General features: G+C 35.1%; 1 protein-coding gene across 2 annotated transcripts in view; it reads right to left on the reverse strand.

Annotated features, from left to right (window-relative positions):
- Positions 1-22,942, reverse strand: part of LOC134537877 (trypsin-4-like) — a 35,291-nt gene that overhangs the window by 8,192 nt on the left and 4,157 nt on the right. The window contains exons 3-6 of one of the 2 annotated variants that reach the window (XM_063378772.1): positions 11,432-11,523; positions 9,420-9,497; positions 4,798-4,936; positions 86-196 (exon numbers count right to left, since the gene is read on the reverse strand). In XM_063378772.1, coding sequence (XP_063234842.1) covers positions 86-196; positions 4,798-4,936; positions 9,420-9,497; positions 11,432-11,523 — 420 coding nt within the window. The remainder of the gene's footprint in view (positions 1-85; positions 197-4,797; positions 4,937-9,419; positions 9,498-11,431; positions 11,524-22,942) is intronic. The other variant, XM_063378773.1, reaches the window with a different exon arrangement.

Here is a 22,942-nt window from a genome sequence, read left to right on the forward strand (position 1 = left end):
AGGAATTTTAAATTTGGGTGAAGTGCAAAATTTAACTAGGGTTTATCTTGCCAGCTTGGTTGCTATGCCAACTGGTATAACTCACTGTGCTGCCCCATCCGAGCACTATGGCGTCCGTGTTGTCTTCCACTTCCTCGTTCTGTCTCGGCAGCTGGATGTACCGCACCGAACTGTTCACCGAGAATCTTCTCTTCACCTGAAACAAGCATCGCTAATTTTATCTGGACTAAAGCAATGGTTTTCCCCAGTAAAATATAAAAAGGTATTATATTTTGGTTTTGAGAGAACATGAAACCTACTTACGTATGCCAGTATAGACGTGGTTGCTTTAAGCGTATGGCAAAAAAAAATCTCCTGGGAATCACCAGTATTTTTGTGGATAAAAAAAAGGCAGCGTAAAAAACGTGCAAAAATTATTATTGTTTATTTGCAAACCAAAACTGCTGAAATATGATCGGATTTGTAATTTATTTCTCAATAAATCTTCATGTCGTATTATTTCTTTAATTTACAAATTTATTAAAAAAAAAAATATAGTTTCCAATTCCTAAATATCGGCTTTGAATTACAAACAGGTAAAATTACAAATAAAGAGGAAACATGTAGTTAATATAAATAGATACCATAAAATTGTCTTAATAAAACTTTTTTAAGAAATGTTTTTGCCTAACTTATTGCATTATACCGTTTAAGGTTAATCGACTGATCTGTATTTTTGAAACAAAATTTTTAAAAAACCTTAGATAACATGGCTTAACTTAATTACACATTTTAGGCAAATAATGCCAATAAAAATATTAATACTAGTATAAATAGGTAAATATGTAAAAGTGTAGCAGTTATACATAATCCTATAGTAATATTGAATACAATTAAAAAAATTTAATTCAGTACAAAACGTCTTAAAGAATGGTTTCAAACCTATAACAGTCAAAGTTTGAATGGCATTGAGGTATATTATTTTAAGAGCAAAGGCCTTTCTGTAAAACAGCTGTTAGGTCAGTGATTCTTATAATTTTTTTTGTGGGAATATTGATGATTATTATAAAGAAAAAGAAAAAAAATAGGAAAAAAATTGTGACATTTATTTAATGCTTGTAAAATATGCTGTTAAGTGTTAGTGTTAGACCAGTGTAACCTTGTGCCAGGCAAATTTTAACAAGGGCGACTCACACATTGTCATTCAACGCATCTTCTCTGCCTTCGTAACATGCGAACGAAAACAGTCCGCTTATACAAAATAATTCTTGGAAACCATACATCATAACAGTTTTCATTCTTGCCTTTACACACAGAAAAAAATACTACAAGCCAAGAAGAGTCGTCCAGTTGTAGGATTAATTTTTAAGCTGAATTTACGTTTTCCTACGCGATGTTTTGAAAGCGTTAAAAAAACAAACTTATGGCATGTATTTTTTTCTATTTAATTTAATTTTTAATATATAAAAAGTAAACACTCCTGATGTCATTTGTTAATTCCTTTAAAACATTAGACAAATTATAACATAACCAAATAGAATATGGAGAAATAAACTGTCATTAAATACAATTAAAAAAAAAATAATTCATTACAAAACATCTTAAAGAACGGTTTCTTTTATAATTTACCTATAATATTGCAAATAAAAGTTAAGTTACCCAATTTATGTAAATTTACTGTATAGTCTTGTGCTCATAAAAGTACTGTGAAGTGTATTTTAATTAATGTAGCTCGTAATGCGTGAGTGTTAGTTGACAAGTGTGACACTCGGAGCAGTAGACTGTGTGAACTCCACGGGGGAAGCAAGGTCCACGGACAAGGTAGAGCGGAGCTCCCTGCGATCTTGACCCTCCCATCCAGGTTAAAAAAAAAGCTAAGACTGAATACGAATGGTTAGAGGTAAATTATTTTGGAATTATTGTTTTAGTCCTTAGTGGGTTACAATGACGTATTTCTTTGCCATTATAGAACAACGTGCCTCGTACACAGAAGCGACACGTAAGTTATTGTGTTTCCAAAAATAGTGTTACGACTTACGAAGGGAGAACTTGGTTTCGTAATAGTTAGCCAAATTAAGTTTTATTGCAGTTTTATTAATTAATTATATTTATATTTAAATATATAATTGTATTTCAAAATGTCCTATCACTAATCAAAAGCACTTAAAAATGTGGATTCTCAAGTAACTCAATGTCTGTCAAGTTCCACAGTTTGCACTCCTCACTGGAGATAGGTTGAACAGTGGTTCGCCCCTTACCACCCGCCTGTTCACACACACAGTCTCGCGCCACTCAGTCGCCACACTCTCGCGATCCAGTCGAACTCCACGTCGCGCCACTCTCGAGGGGTGGGAATGTGGGGGGGGGGGGGGGTGTCCTCTCACCATCTTCGCCGTGGTCGCACTTACCTTCGCTCGCGGAACTCTCCGAACTCTCGGAACTCGCTCGGAACTGTCGCGGAGGCCAGGGTCGCTGCTTAAGTACTGTGGCTCCCTTCTCGGAACGACGAGAGCATCTGTGACGACTCACGTTAATCCCGGGCCGACCCGACGTCAGAAAACATCGAGAATATCGTCCCTAGTTCACGCCACTTCACGCGGCGGCCTCTGTGGAATTCCCAAGGCTGCTCAGCGTTTGATAAGAGCGCCGAGGCAGGACGATGCACGGGTTAGGTGAACAGGATGGGGGTAGCGATGAACATTGTAATCCGGCCAGGCACGCGTGGCATGCCTTTCGTCAGTTTATTGCACGTGACACGGCGTTTGAAACAATTGGCCGTGCCGGGCCGCCAGCCAGCTCCGAATCTGGCGCGTGTCGCGGTCCTCGCGTTCGTAACAATAGTTTATATTTAGTAACGGTTTACACACGTAAGTACTGCATGTCTTTCAAAAAAACTTGAAATTTATGATTTTTAATAACATTAATATAAATGTATTTATGTCTTGTTCTAACGAAATCATCAAAATATTAACTTAAGAATAAAAAATTAAAAAAAATTATATACAAAACCAAAATATAAAATGTACAATTTATAAAAGCTTAGTAATAAAAATTAAATTTTTCCCTTAGGATTTTACTGTGACAACCAATTTTTTTTTACACACTTATTAAAAAAAACTTATAAAAAAGACCAAGTGTAACTCAGTACACATGATAGAAGTGAAACGTCTTTGGCAAATCAAACCTCGACTCGTAAGTAAAACGTAAGGGGTAAAATGGCAGAGAGATAGAGATATATATACCGAGAGAAAGAGAATAAAAAAGAAATTTTCTAAAAAACATGAATTTAAAAAAATAATACTCATTTAAAAATAACTACTCATGATATAAACAAAAACATTTAGTTTCAGAGCTAAATCAATTCTCATATAACACTGTTTAACAATACTGATTAATACGTACTTGAAAGAACACCATTTTCTTGCGAATATGACCCGTGGCGCGATGCACAATAACCTTAAACCCGGTTGTGTTGTCTCTGCCCAAATACTCCCTTACTAGATGCCAGCAAGTCGGGGTGGCGTCAGGCGCAGACCCGCCTATCCCTGCAGCATGGCGGGGTTCAACCTGAGCCGCCACGTGGAGCCCGTGGCCCGCCAAGTTCTCTGCACCGACCGCAACCTATTTCTCCAAACTGCTGCACCAAATTTATATATATATATATTTAAATATACATGCGTACAGCTAAGTTTCAACATTTCTTAAATTAGTTGGGTTGTCTGGTAGCCCGGAGGGAAACGACGAAAGTCGCCTCCAAAACAACCAGCTACACCCAACAGAATGCGGACAGCAATTTCCAAGTGCCCAACCCCCACACAGTAGACTTTTTTCTACTCTGTCCAACTCTTCTTTCAGACCATATTTCTGTTTCCCGTAACCTACCTGCACGAATAATTCATGATTTTTGCACCCCGCATGAAAGAGCCCAGGGTTTTCCCTCCGTCTATGAAGGTTTTACCTGGGCCCAACTTATCTAGATTCTTGTATAGAATACTCAGTGAGGGGAGTAAGCCAGGGCGCCAATCGCAGCCATGGCTGGCCAATCCCCTCCTATCACATGATGCATGCTACCTCTCCTGCATGGCTAACACACTGCATGCTTAGAGCGCATGGGCTTCGGCCTGAGACGAACTTAGAGTCATTCCTATCCAGACTCCTCCCACACACTCATATATTTAAGTTTGTTTAGGGGGAAAAAAAATCAACAATATTTCACGAAAAGTTTGCATTAAACTTTGGCCTTGAACGTTTGCTCCCATAGAGTCCAAAGAGGTTTCACTTCAATGATAACATAAAGGCCACACTTCTCCACGAACCAAGGGCGGATCCAGAATGACGGTGAGGTAGAGGGCCGAATGAAATTTTCTAATACAATTTTAGTACATTTAGAATTTAAATATTTAGTTCGTTTTATTCGTTGTTGAAAAACTTCCTGTTATCTATAGCACTGCAGTAAAATAACACTTAGGTAAATTTGGAGAAACTATGGTAAGTAATTAGGAGAAAAAATAAATATATCTATATGTGTGTTCAGGGTTCAGGGGAGGGTCATACCGCTATGGTCTCCCTTCCTCTGGATCCGCCATTGCCACGGACTTCAGCTACAGCAGGTGGCCTACCATTTGTCCGAATGCCAACTACTCCGAAAAAACCACTCGGACAATTGGTCACTCGGACAAGTGGTCCTTCGAAATAAAAGGAGCTCGGAGAAGTGGTCGGTCGGAGAAGTGGACATTCGGACAAATGGTACACACATCCGCTACGGCCGGGAGTGGAGTGTCGCGAGGGGGAGGGGGGGGGGGCAGGGCGGGAGCTGACCTTGAGCAGCGCGATGTCGTGGTTGTTGCTGCCCTCGTAGTAGGAGGTGGGCACGTATCCCAGTAGCACCTCGTGCACGGAGCCGCCGCTGCCGCGCCACAGGCTGCCGGCCCGCAGGAACATCCTGTCGGGGGTGTTCCTGCGAACATCCCTCGTCTCAACACGTTGTACACCTTCCATTATATATTACATACACACACATATATATACATATACACTCACATATAATTATACACATATATATATACATATATACACAAATATAATTATACACATATATACACACATATATATACATATATATGCATATATATACACATAAATACTCACATATATACACACATATATAGACACACACATATATAAACATACATAATTAATTATAAAATTTATTTAATATTTATGTCTGTGTAATATGTTTTGTGAAAATTAAAAAAATAAACAAATTTATTTTTCAAACATAATTTGAAATAAAAAATTATAATGCCATCGTGTAGTAGGTACACCGTTTTAAATTTAAATTTCATCACAACCTTTGTCGTCGAACGTATTGTTTTCAGGATATCTTTTTTGGAAAACCTAGAATCCTAAGTTGTGTTAAATGTTCGAAGAATATAATTATTTTTTATTTGTTAATGATTTATTTATATAAAAAAAGACACTCGTGACAAAAACTTCTTCACAACGTGTTTTTTTTATAAACTGTAACCCACGTTTTTAGTACTCTCAACTATTGCGGGGATTTACATATAAATTTTACTCTAATATTTTGTAAAACTATTTATTCAAAATATATGCAAGTGTTAAAACCATTTATAGGCCTACACAATAAACTATGGTTATAATAAAAAATCCATTAAATTATGACTAAATACCGGAAATTCAAAATGACTAATTATTTAAGATACTATATTTAAAATGTAGTAACTATATCCACTTCAAGAACCCTAAAAATATTTAGCAGAGAATCGTTAGTGGCAGACTTTTGTAATAGCAACCAAACAACGTTCCTTCAATTAAACTAAACGATCGCACTATACACAACATTATAAAGCACAGTATATAGCAGCACCTCTAAACGCAGCTTATTACTATCCCTATTAGGTATGGGTTAAAGTTTAATATATGTTGCTACAGTATATATATATTTCTCAATGTAGACATGTGGCAAAAAAATGCGAAACTATAATTTGGTGCAACGCCCAAGTACACAAACGTAAGTGGACCCATGCTCAATATGTCTACCCATTTTAGTGGTAAAATTTCAAAAGAGCAACAGCTAAAATGTCTTTCCCACAAGAACCGCTATTTTCCACCGAAGTAGGAAGAATTCTAAAGAAACATCTTAACCCTACGCTTGTATGTATAAATAAATTATTGTATGAATTTATGGCTTCACGTATTTTCAACATCGGGAACATCAGAGAGTCGCCGAAGAGACAAAACATAAAAACAAAATAAAAATAAAGCGAAGTCATCTAGTAGAGTTTTTTTGTCACATTATTTTTCGTTTAATTTTTGGATATGTGTAAGGTCCGTTTCTTATGTCGTGTTGTACACAACCAATATGTCAGGGTAAAATAGGAAATAAAAGGAGCAAAACTATAATGAAATATTATGAAGTTGGCTTGTTAATGCTTGTGAAGGGAGTGTGTAGTATGACGGTAATTATTGGATTTCTCTCTCCTCTGTCCTAACTCCTCACAAAAGTTATATATATATACACATATATATACATATATATAAACCCTTGAGCTTTGAGTTGGCGAGAACAAACTCAGCTACGGCAAACCTTCATACAACGAATATCGAACCCTCCTTGCGACAGGAAACTCATCACTGACTTTTCAGCTCATTTCATTGGCCTTACTACAATTTAAAAGGAAGGAATAATGAGTTAATATCGGTGAGCTATTTTTTTTTGTGAAAAAAAGAGCATTGTAAACTATTTTAATTTCCAAAGAATGATTTGTTTCCCGTATGTCTATTAGAATCGTAAGATAAGTGTGCAGGTGATCTACCACTTAATGTCAATAACTGTGCCTTATATAAAGATGCGATATTATCTTTAGCGTTCTCAAAAGGCATGTTCATACAAGGCACATGTTTGTACATCCTGACCCTCTGCGATAATTTACAATCTCAGTGGTTATTTGAAATGTCCTAAACTAACCATTGTTGAAAACCTAGAGGATAGCGAAAATATCCCATATATAAGATTTTGTAACTTGAAGTATTTATTCAGATTAGTTAAGTACTTTCCACAGATTTAAAAACCGATTCAAACATACGTGACTTAGATAGAGTTGTCAGAAAAATGGGATCACAAAAGCGATTTTTTTTAATGAGTCCATAAGATGATTAATAAAACTTTTAATACATTCTAAAGTTGGGTTACAATATTATTTTTTGTAAAATCTCAACAAGCAATAGTTATTTGGAGATTTATATAATTCACAGGAATTGTTAAGGATATTAAAACATACGTTATTGATGTAAAATGCGTTTTTTATGATTCACATGACATGATTAAAAACCAATAAATGATAATGAAGTATGATAAACAAACATTTTTTAATGAAGCCAGGGTGTATCTACGTATTCTAAAAAGTTTCAGTGACCTTTAACTATTATGGGACCCCTTTTAAATAAAATTCATATATTTTTATTAAGTGAACATAAATTAACATTTCACGCATAATAAATCACTTTATATGTTTAACTATAAAATGCAATACATACATATTGTTTTAAAATAATAAATTTATGTCCTCTGCAAAAAACGGAAGACACTGCACTTTTCCAAAGGAAAAAAAAGGTTTCCTAATATGGGACACATTATTTCTTTATCCTCTTTTGGCAATGAGGACACACAAAGTGACTGTCAGTGGCACCACAATGTTCATGAGCCCAACGACAGCAGACAGTACACTGTATCCACTGTTCGCCATGTATTTCATCTGAAAATATGCATCCACAGAAGAGGCATTCAGCATCGTTGTCTTCTTCACCAGAGCTATCTGATAAGATGTCGAAATCATCATCCGACTCGTCGTTGCTGGATTGTTCCATTAATTTTCTTGTACAACATCGTGATCTTGACTTTTGTGTGTTGGCAGAAGGTTTTTGTCAGGGTTTTATGACATTTCCCTGCAGCTTCTTTTTTTATTTTTTGCTGTTGTAGCTCTTTCCAAACTCTTCAGGAGATCGGATTTGTAAGGCGATGAGGTTATTACAGATGCTTTGCCACATCTTCGGCTTTATAAATTTGCTGAAAGACTAGGAAGTGGCTTAATGTCTTTAGGAGAGATAGGTGTGATGTCCATAGTTTAAGCAGGACTAGCATCAGAAGGCCCTGTGCCAGAAAAATGTGGGCAATCCATAGGCAGAACAGGCTGAGAATTAGATGGTCCTGCACCAGTTGATGTGTCATTCGAAGTGGCGATGATAGTTGCACTGGTATGAACATCTCTATCAGGAATTTCGTGACAACTGTGAATTACAAAGTCACAATCACGAAACGCATCACTGTTGAATGGGTAAAATCCTGTTTAACGGAATGCATTGACTGCTATTTCCATTGTTGCAGCTCGTTGATATGCTGAACTGAACAACTTTGCAACCAAGAGTGGTGTTACAATACGGTTAGGGTTGTTTCTTAAAGAAGCCTGTATTTCTGAGGCATAATAGGTTTTCAGTGGTTTCATGAAGCCTACATCCAGTGGCTGCATTTTGTGTGAACTGTGAGGAGGGATAAAAATGAATGATACGTGGTTCTCTCTAGCCAATCGTATCACATCAACATTTCTGGTGTGTGAGTAGTGGCCATCGAGAACAAGAAGAACAGGGTCTTCAAGTGATGGCTATGTATATTCAAAAAATGATCAAACCACTTTGTGAACAAATCCCCCTGAATCCACCCAGAAGGGTGGCACCCCCAAATAGAACCAGCTGGTGCCCCATCCATGAGTTCTATTTTCATATTTTTCCTTGGCCACACTATCAATGGAGGGACAAAATAACCAACTGCATTCATGCAAGTAACGACTGTTATGAGTGACCCTCTCTCAGCTGATGTCAGTGCAGCTACTTCTCGTTTTACTTTCAGGGATATTACCTTCTCAGCTCTGTGCTGTACCACAGTTACCCCAGTCGCGTCAACATTGTACAACCTGTGAGGACGGCCTTTAATTTTGTCAAATTCAGTTACATAGAGCCCAAAAAATGTTTTCACATTTTCAGAACTGAAACCTTTTACTCTGGCGTGAGAAATGCCTTGGGGAACTCTTAATGACAACTGTGGATGACGCTTTAAGAAAGACCCCATTCACTTCTTACCAGCTGATTTATTTTTTCTGAGAATGGGTGTTTGATACCATTAGCAATGGCTAGTTGGAAGGCCATCCTTTTAATATCACATTTCCTCAACCCATAAAACCTTTTATCCATCTCAATGAAGTACGGTACGAGTTCATTTTCTAGTTTACAGCTTAATGTAGGCCTTCTTCCTAATGGCACATTTACCAAATCATCAGTACGCAATTCAGTATTTTTCATATAACTTTCCACTGTGCTTTTTGATACACCAAAATGTTTCGCTGCTGACTTGTAACCCATAGTACCTGTTTGTACAGCTTTGACAGCTAGGATCATCTGCTCCTTGTCCATTTCTTCCTTTTCGGATTTCGGCTAGGATCCCTCTAAAAGCAAAACATTAATATGAAAGGTAAAAATAAAGTTCAAATCAATGTCATTTTAGGCAAAGAAAACTGTTAATCTATGCCTATGAATTAATATCCTAAGTCCAGCATTACTTATGAAATATGTCACTACAGTTTGTTAATAACGAGAATTATATTGCTATACATTAGATATGAAGCAATTTAAGTACATTATAACATAATAAATCATCATTGTGTTGTAACAAGGCGATAGTTAATTGATACTCTCATGTTTAAATGCATAACACTTTATTTAGCAGGAAGCTCTTAATATGAGACCCGGTTCCTAATATGAGATAGTATCCCATAAAAGGGTACTCTGTAGGTCTCATAATAGGAGCCATCAATACGGAACAAAAGTGATTGTGTTGCAGATACAAAAAGTGCACGAAACACAATCTAACTAGCATGCACATAACCACTCATCTATATAGCAATCAGCATGTATGAATGTTATAACAAGTAACCTTACCTTGATTTATATGTAAGCCGTTTCTGTTATCTCGGTGGAAAACTCGATAGCTCGTAAAACACAAAATCGGTAACCACGCTTGTCTGCACATTCGCTCGCTAATGAAAACAATACACACGCAAGAAAACGTTCCCTACACCGAGTTAGTGTATTGTCCGCTAGAGTTGAGGAGCTCCCGGCTGAGAAAGTCTAGGGTCCCATATTAGGAAAGGTCTCATAATAGGTGCTTTTACCTTAAAGTTCTCGGTATATTAAAGTGAACCGCTTTTGATCCTCAGCGGGTCCGATTCCAATCTACGCAGGGGTTCAAAGGGCTTTCTCATGGCGGCCTTCTACTCACGTCTGGCCTCTATCCCTGCTCTAATGCAGGGCTTCATATTCCGTCTAATTCAGGGATGATGGGAAGCTGTTCGAGGATGTTACTCAAACCTATTTGTTCCTACGAGCATTTCGCATCATCAAAGCTCAGTCAAAGGCGCCAATAAGTGTTTCAAAACTGTTTAGATTCGTAGCTACTGTAGAACAATTTTACATACTCATTAGTTAGTATCTGACATATAAAGCCTTTCGAAGCTTTATATTTTTTCAGAACATTTAATTTGGAATAATATTTAAAATAATATTTTGTCTCGATTGTCTGTTTTAATAGTTTAACTGTAATGACTGTAACTGTAAAGGCTACCATAATCTAAAAGGAAAGGTGTTTTCAGCTATCAGTATTTTTACTAACATTAAATGTTTATAGATTTAAATTCCTGTAATAATATTACTTTTCCATTATGAACTAGTTAAAAATTTACATAAGTGGGATTATTGTTAATTTTTTTAGTTTTTTATCTTGAATGATTTTTTTATTTTTACTTAAAATCAAATATAGAGTTAAAAGTTATTAATTATTTGCCTCAGGTTGTTTTTCAGATATTTTTTTTAAGGAAAGGATATTGTGAATCATTTAAGGCCAAACATGAAATACTATAAAAATTATATTTTCACACTCTGCTTTCTGGCAGGTTATATCAAGAATGTTTAGAACAAAGAAAATAATAAACTTTAGAAACACGCATTTTTTCCTCAATTTTGGCTATTTAACATATTAAAAAAATAACATAATGATATAATTTTTAAGTAATGATTTAAAATATTTACTGAACATCTTTATTTTACAAGTGTTTTATAGCATTTTAAAATTCAGTTTTATAAAAAATAATTACTTTTAAAAATGTTTCTAGGTAAATTTTTTATCGCTGTTATAACAATATTTTCAGGAACACATATGTTTTATCTGTCATTCTCGCTCATCACCAACCATGTGTTCATTAAATCAAAAATTAAAACTTATGCTGCAGTTTAACAATGATTTTTTTTCTGTGTGTTAATCATGAGGTAAGCTTAAGAATTAATTGTTGCTCTACCAAACACGCGACCGTGTTGCTTCGCTTACTCAGAATACACGCAGTGCGCTGCTGTTATTGCCCAGTAGGCGGATATGGCAACAGCGCCGCAGAATTGCTCTTCAAGATCTTCCAGTGCCAACTGCAACACAAAATAAAATCATGAAAACTATTTTCCAGGTTGAATGTCAACTTTGTAATGTTTAACATTTTGTATGTTTCTACAGGGAAAAAAAAAAGTGTTACTTAGATATTTATATGTTCACAAGCATTACATTGGTTATTAAGTTTTCATTCATAGAAACATATAATTGTTTGCTTAGTTTGACACCAATAAGAGAGCGGAACAATATTTTTATAAGTTCAAGCTATAAGCGTTGATTTTACCAACGGAAATACAAAAGCTTAAAATATTGTAAATTAATTAATATCCTTGTTATTAATGTTACAAGTAGAAAACTGTTTGTTTGAGAGAGAGGTTTCGCTCATAATCAAACCAAATAGATAATAACATTACAAAAATATAATTTTACTGTCTATTAACTTAAATACATGTGATAATTACAAAAAAATATGACAGGCTTCCAAGTTGGCAATCTTTACTATGGTTGGGATAGCTCTACGAAAGTTAAAAAATGCGATAGACAGTAGAATGTTTATAAAAAAACTAGCGCTGTGTCGAGGTTGTGGAGCGTTGACCAAGGTCATTGACCCGCCGCCATCTTTGATGTGTGACCTCATGACCTCCAACATTTCCACAAAAATCCTAGAAATACTGTAACACATAATTCTGTTCTAAAAGGAAATTTTTCCATTTTATTCCCCAAAAATGACAGAAGTTTAAAATCTATGCATCGGCTTAAGATCCCTTAAAATATTGATATTTAACATTATAATTATTAATCTTTATTTTTTTTCCAAAATAAAGTAAACGTCTAAACCTCTATTATCTTTTTACATATTAACACAAACCAAATTTAAAAAAAAGTTATTGATAATATAGTACATTAAAATGAAAAAAAAAAATCGTGATCGAGTTTGGATTCATCGGTTCGATTACCAGTTTATGCACTTTAAAAATAATTATCACATTCTTCTTCCGTATTATTTACCAGATAGCCAGTTCCTAGAACTAATACAAAGAATAATATTAATTCAGCCTAATGACATTACGACTCTCTTCTTGGATGCAGCCATCTTGTTTTCATCTGCTCAAGTGCGTTATCGCCATATGAGTTTATTAACTAACAGCTAGAACGTCATAATTTCGTACCATATTTCTGTCCTGAGTTTACTATTTAAAATGGTATAATTATGAGATAAGTAACACGTAGCTTAATATGCGTGAATCATGCTTCATTACTAGAGACCTGCAAAATTCGCGGATTCAGTGACCTCCAGGATAGACTCCACGATCCTCTACACACTCGGGCAAATGGCACCTGTACATTGGCTGCTGACTTGTGTGAAGTCTCGACTGGGTGGCCTGTGATTCGACAATTCTGTGAGTGAGGGTCTCTAAATGGGCCACAGTCCTCCAGATTAACAGTGAACCAATGGCAGAAGCAGCAGTAAGGTATAATTATTTGAATTGTAGCATATCACGAATTGAATCCGCGAATTTTGCAGGTCTCTATATCATAACTTGCTAGTAATTGTTTTGTTTATTTAGTTTGTATTGAATTTTGTAGGTTGTTTATCATGTTTTTATTGTCTTTTATTTAGGTTAATAAATTCATGTCTGAAACATGCTCCATTGCTTGCTAGTAACGGTTTTGTTTATTTTGTTGTTATTGTATTTTTTGAGTTGTACATCATATATAATGTTTTTGTTTATTGTCTTTTATTTAGGTTAGCTTGTTTATGTATTTTTTATGTAACTTTGCATTTAATTGTACAAAATGTAGGTGGTTAAGTAACAGACAAAGTGGCCTTGAGGGTAAAAAAAAATAGCTAGTCATGGGGTCTGTCAACAGAAGTGAAACCTTAAAACTTTGTTTTTAAATGTGTAATATGGCATCATTTCTACGTCAAATGTATGTAAGAAAATGGTTTTGGTTTATATCAGTACGATGTCAGCATGGTATCATTTATCCTTACATAATTTTTTAGTCACAAAAGATGTCAGTGGTATGTCAAAATTACGTAAAAATTCATTACCTATCTATGACTTACCATGATGTCAGACCTAGGTCATGTAATCACGTGGTCAAATTAACTTCACTTGCTGCTACTACAGCATGTCGGTGACGCGAACTCACAAGATTTTACCCATTCAAAAAAGAGTCCAACACGCACATGATACAGTCGAGTATATACAATGTATTAGTGCATATACGCGTATACATGTACACAGGCCGCTGCGATTCGCCAGTCTGGCGCAACACGTCACGAGCATGTCGGTGACGCGTACCCATAGCTAAGTTTTGCCCCAATCAAAAATCGACCAACGCGGCAAAAGAAAGTTTTCACATCAAAAATTTCTCGGTACTGTTCCACACAGTCAGCTACTCTTGTCCCCGCTCCCCGAATAGACAGTTTCTCCATTAAAAAAATACGTCTCCGTCCAATTTCCGGGAGTGAGCAAATGTAAAGTAAACAGCTCAGTAATCAAAATGCAAGGCTGCACGATTAGCCGTAAAATATGACACGTAATTCCAAGGCAAAAAATTATTTAAATTCATGAAATTTATTTACCAGGCAATAACGCGCGAACAAATACACGAACGTGTCAATGCACTTGGCGCATTAATGACTTAAAAGAAATTGCAGCTAAAATTTGATATAGTTTTAAAAAAATAATATTTTCTTTACTAAGAAAAAGTGCAAAATGTTCACTCGCGTGATCTCTCTATCAAAAAGATAGGGGCCCTCAATATTGAAGTAAAGGACATAGATTAATAAATATGCAAAATTAACCAAATTAAAATTAATTTCATAATGAATATAAATTTAGTTGGTCAGTATTATCAAAAAAATTACAAAATATAAATCTTTTAGCCCCTGCCGACTATATAGACAACCTTAGGTAAAAAAAAAGCACAAGAAAAGTGGTTAAATAAAATACACAAAATTAAATTATAATTGCTAATGGAAGATTTTTTTTTAAAACAAGGAAATTTTAAAAACGTTGCAATTAACAAACAGCATAAAACCAGGAAAAATAGGCCAGTGGCATGACGATGCCACACCCTTAACTTCGCCACATAAAATAATTTGATAAATACGTAGATTAGGCCATATTAACCACCATCTTGAAAATTCTTTATTACCTTCCAAACATATTAGAAAAATTAAATAAAACAGAAAAGTACCATGTTTCAATTTTCACGAGCTTACAAGAAATAAAAATATATATTTACAGACCAATTTTTGTAAGGTAAATTCTATTCTCCTTCACGTAAACAAGCAAAAAGTAAATTAAACGAAAATAAATAAATAAAATGAAAAACCATGTCACTGTTGACATGAACCATAAGAATGGCGTATATGAAGTTAATCCATGTGGAAAAGTACGAATTATCTCGAAGCAAATGTTTAGGAATCCTGCTGTATTTTTGAACCAGATAAAACAATCGACATTTGCGTGTTGACCCATAGAAAAATACTGCTGTATGATACCTTGTTTCTCGCACATAGTGTCATCAATCACATACACTTATTTGAGCCTGGCTTCACTGGGACACACTAAATATGCATTTTCAAAACTAGCTAATATTCCAAGACTTCCACAGCATTCAGAACCGTAGCCGAGCGCTGATACTTTGACTCTTGCAGCGACTTTGAATACAAATGCAAAATTCTCGTAGCGAAGACTGTTTGGTTCCTCCAGTAAACTTAGAACACATGTTTTTTTTTTTCCACAATCGGAGGGACCGGCGATGATGCATCTCACTGCAGAAGGCAATGGAGATTCGTTTCGCGATTCATGACCACTGGCTGCATTTTCCTGTGTAATCTGCACAGGCAGCTACTCACGCTGTGGCACTACTTACATTACATAACTAATCAATAGAGAACTGACAAATTCGCGGATTCATTCGGTGATAGGCTAGAATTCAAACACATATACCTCTTAGATGATTTGGCTATTGGCTTACTGTTCATCTGGACGAATCTTAACCAGTTATAAACCCTCAGCCAAAAAAAGGATCGAATCACAGACAAACCAGCTGAGACGACTTACAAGTCGGCAGCCAATGAACTTGCGTTATTGGCCCGAGTGTACAGGGGTATGTGCATTCTATCCTGAAGGCCATCAAAACAGCGAATTTTGCAGGTCTCTACTAATCAAGAAACAATAAAACCAGTATGCTTACACAAAAAAAACTAATCAGTATGCTGTTATGTGCTGTGCATGAAAAAAGGTTAAAAAAATGTGCTGGGTTAGTTAATAAAATGACTAATAAAATAACTATTGAGTTACACCTCCCGGGATTACAATACTGTTATCCGGGAACGAATCTAGCCAAGAGATTAGCACGTGGTAACTCAGGGATAAACACGCTAGATAGAACTTGCAAACATCAAGATATTAGCTATTCTCAAAGCGATAATCCAAGCTTCAGACACATAGCCGACGCTATATTAGCACAAAAAAGCCGCACAAATAGCAAAGGATCCGGGAACGAAACTCGGAGAGAAAGTTGCAGCTTGGGATGTCAATAAGTAGAGACCGGAAAAATTCGCGGGTTCAACAACCTCCAGGATAGACTCCACTATCCTCTACACACACGGGCAAATGCCAACTGTTCATTGGCTGTTGACTTGTGAGTCGTCTCGACTGGGCAGCCTGTGATTCGACACTTCTACGAGTGAGGATCTCTAATTGGCCCTCTTTACTCCAGATTAACAGTGAACCAACGGCAGAAGCAGCAGCACCCAGGTATAATTATTTGAATTTTAGCATTTCACGAAATGAATCCGCGAATTTTTCCGGTCTCTATCAATAAGATAATGAGAGTGAAACGTAAGGTAGGCGCAGGTTTCAAATCTAAACCAACAAAGAAAAACCGTGTAAATAAAGGTGGGCTACTACCCTTCACTACCATTCATCATCCCAGCGCTGGCTGCGCTGGATAGTTAAATAAGTGGAGCTGCAGGCAAAGCAAAGACTGTGAATACGGCTAAACCACAGGCTAAATTGCCAAGTCAAAATAATGGTGAAATACACTAGGCGCAATATAACTCCGAGCTTGAGCTACGTCACACATGAGGAGTGTTGACTGCAACACGTGTGGGGGGTCGGGTGGATGAGGAGGGAGTATAAGCAGATACGGCGACCTTGCACAGCAGGTAGAGAAAAGCAGAAAACATTGACCACTTACCACTGACGTTCTACGCACTACCTCAGTTCTTCAACGCCACTGACTGTTCCATCCGTAGAGTCTGATGTGTAAACGTCACTGCTGTCACTGTTTGCATCACCTAACTGAACAATCGCTTTATCAATTTCAATGTCAAAACGCACATCCTTATCCCAGTATTCGTTCTCGAGTGTCTTGGCGTGATTGCAAATCGGTATCTAATCTTCTGGACCCATTCGGTTAAATATTTCCTCGCAAAGTTTTTTTTTACATTTGCCAAATTGCAAGTAACATTTCTTGAAGCGACTTCTCCTTTAACTTTAGCCCATATGCTTTCTATCGGATTCAAATCCGGATGATAAGGGGGCAGACGAAGTAATGTGTGGCCACTATTTACCAATAGTCTGTCTGCCGAGTACTGCACTTGCGAAGGTTTGTGCTTCTTTATGAGGTTATACAAGTTTGGTTTGAGCATGTCGCTAGTAAAGGAAATATTCTCCTTACTTAACCACTGCTGCATTTCCAATTTTGTCGAGCTGGAGGTGGGTGTTTTATTTATTTTTACATTGTGATTATCTATCACAACAACAATGTTTGGTGGAAGATTTTGTATTAATTGTTCGGTGAGCCATTTTTCATATTGTTTGTACAGTCGTGCGAGACACACCCGTCGCATTTGCTGTTCTCAGCTGTGCTTTCTCTAGTGAAATGGAGGGTTCCTGCAATCGCGCTTCATTTTCCATAAACTGCAGAACGTTATAAACGATTTCCCGCGCCTGCGAGTGCAGTTTTTTTACTCTTAACTTTTGACAACACTGGAGGCATTTTATGTATAAAGTTGTACTTTACTGAAGTACTGCACTACATATGTACCACTGGCTCTGAACAAAAGTGATACACTACATGCATACAAACCTCAGATCCAAACTGTAAACGAAAACGTTTAGTAAGTACCAACGTATTCGTCGGATTTCACCGAAGGACTAAGTTTTCACTCTGTGCAGTAGCGTGTAGCCCCTGTTATCAAGTTACGTATTATCTCTCACTGCCGCGCCACGTCTGCCTTCTCCAGTGTCGGGACTCACATACACACAACGATTTTCTAACCGTCACCCAGGCTCGGAGTTATGTTGCGTCTAGTATACATCCCGTTGCAAACAAAAAGTTCAGGTTTATTCCTGCGTCCTTCTCCCACGTCTGTCAGAGAGACCAGACAGAGAAGAAAGAAGAATGGTGGAAAACTGAAGAGAAGATACTGAAACACCTGCCAGCCGGCCCTCTGACCATCATTGATTAAAAATTGACATTAAAAAAATTAAAAAGAAATTCTCACTTTAGAAATGAGTGCCGTATTATTAATTTAGATACATAAAACGTACCTGGAACACACGGGACTGTATATGCCAAAGCTGGGCGCAACGTAAAATATTACGATAGTCTTGGGGATCTCCCACCTACTTTAGAATTGAAGCACTATTTAAATGGTTGTAAAATAAATTATAATTATGACGGACAGCGAAATTTAAATTCATGGAACTGTGGTCACTCATGCATAATGTTCCTTGTCTCCGTATATAAGACAGCGCAGTCGATATCTCAAAAAAAAAATTCCATAGCGCTTCGGTACATATCCTGAATCCCACACAGGCTTGGAAACTATCCTGATTAGTTCTAGTAGAGCACTTTAACAGACGAAAACAAGATGGTGGCCACCAAGATGACGGTCGTGACGTTATTATGGCTGAAATTATATTTTACTTGGCGGTGGTATTTGGAGTCGGCTGTACGGTTACTATTACGAAATAAGGATATTAGAATTATATTTGTAGTGCATACACTAGGAGTAGTACTGAGAACTCCGGACTATATGGCGTAAGTTCTTTTTTATTTTAATCTACCTTATCATATTTGCTTTAAATATTTTTTTTATGTTTTTAGAGTTTTAGGTAAAATGGAATACAGGTATCATAGTTCAGTCGACTTGAATACCAAAAATAGGTCAACATTCAGGATCAGCGTCTTTAATATAAGAATATTTTTAACTTTCAGAATTTTTTGGGTAATAATTTGGGAATAAAACTGGAGATTTTCCCTTTTGAACGGGAATTTTTTTTATAGAAATAGGGATGTGGATTTTTGGGTCATATTAAGTACTTTGTGAATTTTCAAGATGGCAACCGGTCAATGACACTGTCCCACGCTCCACAGCCTAAAGCCAGTGCTCGTCTTCCCACATACATACCATTTACTGTTGATATTTAAGCGAAATTTTACCCTCTCAGTAAATTGGGGAAAGGCATTAGTTTACTTTTTTACCTAAAAATACTTCTTTCTTCAGTTGAGTAAATTGGAATTGAAACCAAATATTAATAATTTATTCTAAATTGTGGGAAATACATACAAGGTTTTCTTAATTAATACCTTATCAAAGCTTTGCTAGACATTTTCATCTTACTTCATTTATTGGAAGCAGTGTGTTGTAGGATTTTTTGGCTCAATTATAAGTATTTTTGAACTTGTGTTGAATTGTGGCACACTATAACAGAACATTAGTCTATTTGATATGGACCGTTTGGATTTTTTTCTGCGATTGTTTTTAAGTGGACAAAATATTATTCCACAGGTCATTTTTGAACTGCAGATATTATTCCTAAACTTTCACTAATTTTTTTACAATTATAAGTAGAGTAAATAGAATTTGGTTAGTAGTAAAAACTGATAGCTGAAAGAATAAATATTTTTTATCAGTTCTAAAAGTATTTAACTAATAATATAAAATTACTAAGCTATAAAAATATTTTTAGTGTTTTTACTACCGATATATTTATAGAAAATTTAAAATACAACTACAATATTAAAAAGAAGCATCAAATCACAATTTTTACAGACAAGTAGAATTTTACTACTATAAATTAACAGTTAACTGTTTATTTGGTACAAAACATAACATTGATGGTGGCAGAAACTACAGCCTTGAAAATGCGTATTCATAATTAAAAATTGTCTAAGTTTTTTAATGCGAAATAAACAACTCTGTTTTTACCCCATCTGGAAGCTCTCTTAATGCTACAACGTAATACGATAAATGGTTCATCCCAGTTATCTCCATGACATTATAACCTTGAGCCAAATGATAGCCCCTAAAGAAGACAGCTAACAAGAACGATATTTCCTAAGCTGACAATATCGCCCGAAGCCGTACCAAGAAATTTCGTGAGCATCACAGCTGTAAAAATTTGGTTTGGTTTGAAGGAAATTGCATTTTCTTCCTAAGTTTGAAACATTCCACGTCGTTTTTTTTTTTTTTTAACTTTCTGATGAAAAAATATAATTTTATATTTAACGATTTAAGTTACTTGAGTACGCATAGTCAAATAGATACTTAAATAATATTATAGAATTATAAGTACCAGCAATAAGACTGAATCTATGTTACAACTAGCACGCAATGGACTTGGTGTAACATACAATTTATTTTAATCTATTTTTAATATTTATGTTGTTTTTCTAACTTTTTTAACTTCACATATGCACAACAAAATGTTATCCGTAGTGTGAATTAAAAAGATTCTGGTGTTTCTACCAACCGTTATTACGATTGTGATGCAATAATAGAACAAAATTTTTGTTAAAAAATTTAGAAAAATGTGTTTAAAATACACATAATTAAAATTTAATCAGTAATAGTGTTATTATCAAACTATTGGAATATATTTTTGGATACAAAAGAAATCAAACCTATACATGTGCAACCACATGCATGTTATTTAGTTAACTGCTATGCATTTCAGAAAGGGATGTTCTGTTTTGAAATGAATAACGTACAATGATACATTTTTAATACTTATTTGTTTCGAGGACAAAACAGAGATATATCTCAAAATAATATTTATAATATATAGAATTTAATTTTATTTTCTTAAAAAGGTTTTAGTTCACTGTGCAGTTTAATTTGAATTAGGAAAGTTAACTATTTTAACCGTAATTGTTTTTAATATCAAGTGACTTATGGAAAAAAATTCTTAAAATATTAAAATCCACCCTTGAATAATTCAGCTTATGAAATGTAAGAGCGAAATTGTATAGCACGAAGATAAGAATCCGTACTAACACATGTGCTAAACGTTATATTAAATGTATGCCAATCAAAAGAGACTGTCCTATTTTCCAAGTCATTATTAAAACAATAAACTCAAATAATCATATGAATAACATTAAAACACTTAAAAAAATCTAAAATTAAATATCTAAAAAATAAATAACATTGATACAAACACAAATATATTTTAAAAGAATTTAGACAAGATTTGAAACATTAAAACGCAAAATAATTGACTGAAGTCACGTTATTTTAAAGAACAAATTAAATTTATAAATTTTATATTTCTTGAAGGTATACACGATAAAATATCCCTTCAAAAAATTATCACTAACATTAAATTAAATAACGATTATAATGGAACTTTATAGAATATTTATTGTAAATAATTTGTTCACTTGGCTTGCTGCTATAGCAGTTTATGATAAAGATAAAGATTAAAATTATTTACTATACAATGTTTCGTTTAATATATTCGTGGTTATTGTACCTATACCTGATACAAAGTTACAAATATTAATTTAATGGAAACAAACGGAATCTCTTAAAGTTTTTTTGGAATTTGTTAAAAAGATATTGTTATAGGGCTAGCCAGGGACTATACAGTATAAAACATTTCTGAAAGGAGCGAAGCAATATATATTAGCCGGTCCAGAGACTGGATCTGGGTCGTGGAGCCTAAGCTGATGTCCGCCATCTTGAACACATACCGCACGGCGACCATATAGGTGTCAAATTTCCTCAAAAATCTTCCAAATTCCTAGAACTTTCACTATTTTGAATAAACAATTCCTTTTTTACACGCTTTATATTAGCTTCACCTGTATGTTTGTTTGTATGTTTGTAACCGACTCCTTTGGATGCGATTTTGACCCACTTTAAAAGGCCAGATTTCATTCAAACTTTGTAGATTTTTCAAGGACAGATGACAATACACTAATTTGATAAGATTATTCCATTATTAAATTTTCAAAATAAGATTTTTGTCAATTTATATAATTTCACAAGAAAAGAGTTCGCACATGACCGAAATGGTTTTCTTTACAATGTGCGAACTCTTTTCTTTCAGTTTGTCTTTGGCGCTATATAAACAAAGCCTACTAAATATTTTGACATTTAATTAAATGAAAAGTGAGAGTGGGTTATGATTATTGTGAACAATATACTTTCTTGAAGAGAATATTATCTTTATTTGTAAAAATATGAAGAAACAAAAACCTGAAATAAGGTCTTTAAATGTTGTTTCTTTCGTTAAATAGAGAAACACAATTACGTATTTGTTTCATTTTACCAATTAACCAATAGTGAAACATTATTATAAAACAACATTTTATGCAAATATTTCTCGAAACATGGTAAAATTGAAGTTTGATTTTGCTGTGAAACCAACAGCAGATGGGAAATCAAACACCATATGCATAACCTCAATAGCTACACCTGATGGGCAGATTTTTGAAATTCCACTCGAACACCAACCTGAAAATCTACACCAAGCAGTTACAAATACTCCAAACTATGCCAAGGTCAGTAACTCTTTAAATAAAAGACATCAAACACGGAAAATATGGATAAGTTTGACAGATGATATATCAAAAACATATTTGTATAGAGAGCAAAACTTACGGTTTAAGGATTTTTACCTGAAAGAAATTGAGGAAATAATTTTTAAAATAAGCTTAAAACAAATATGAATGAAAAATACTAGTATTATTGTGAAAAAAGCGTGGGGCGCATTGTATCATATTTATCGTACATCGAGCGCCCGATGGTAGAGCAGCCGACATGTCATCGGAAGGCTCTGGGTTCGAATCCCAGTCCGGTCTATCCGAATTTTTCTCACATATTGTATGCACTCTCATTGAGCAGGTCCTTTCCTCATCCTTTCTAAATCCTTATCCTTCCCAAAATTCCTGTTACGTAAATGTGGAACGCTTCACGTAATAATTAATCCGTAACTCCCACCATTTCCTGCTTCACAGCATTAATTTCGTACAGTATATAAGACTGGTTGATATCACTTGTTCGTCAATAACCTTATACCATTAAGTCTCACTGTATATATTGATAACGTTAAAATTTTTGAATGGCTTCTAAAATCGAGATTTGACTATCAATACAACTGTACACATTAATAATTTGTAAAATAAATACAGTTA

This window comes from Bacillus rossius, chromosome 12, assembly GCF_032445375.1.
Source record: "Bacillus rossius redtenbacheri isolate Brsri chromosome 12, Brsri_v3, whole genome shotgun sequence".
Lineage (NCBI taxonomy): Eukaryota > Metazoa > Arthropoda > Insecta > Phasmatodea > Bacillidae > Bacillus > Bacillus rossius.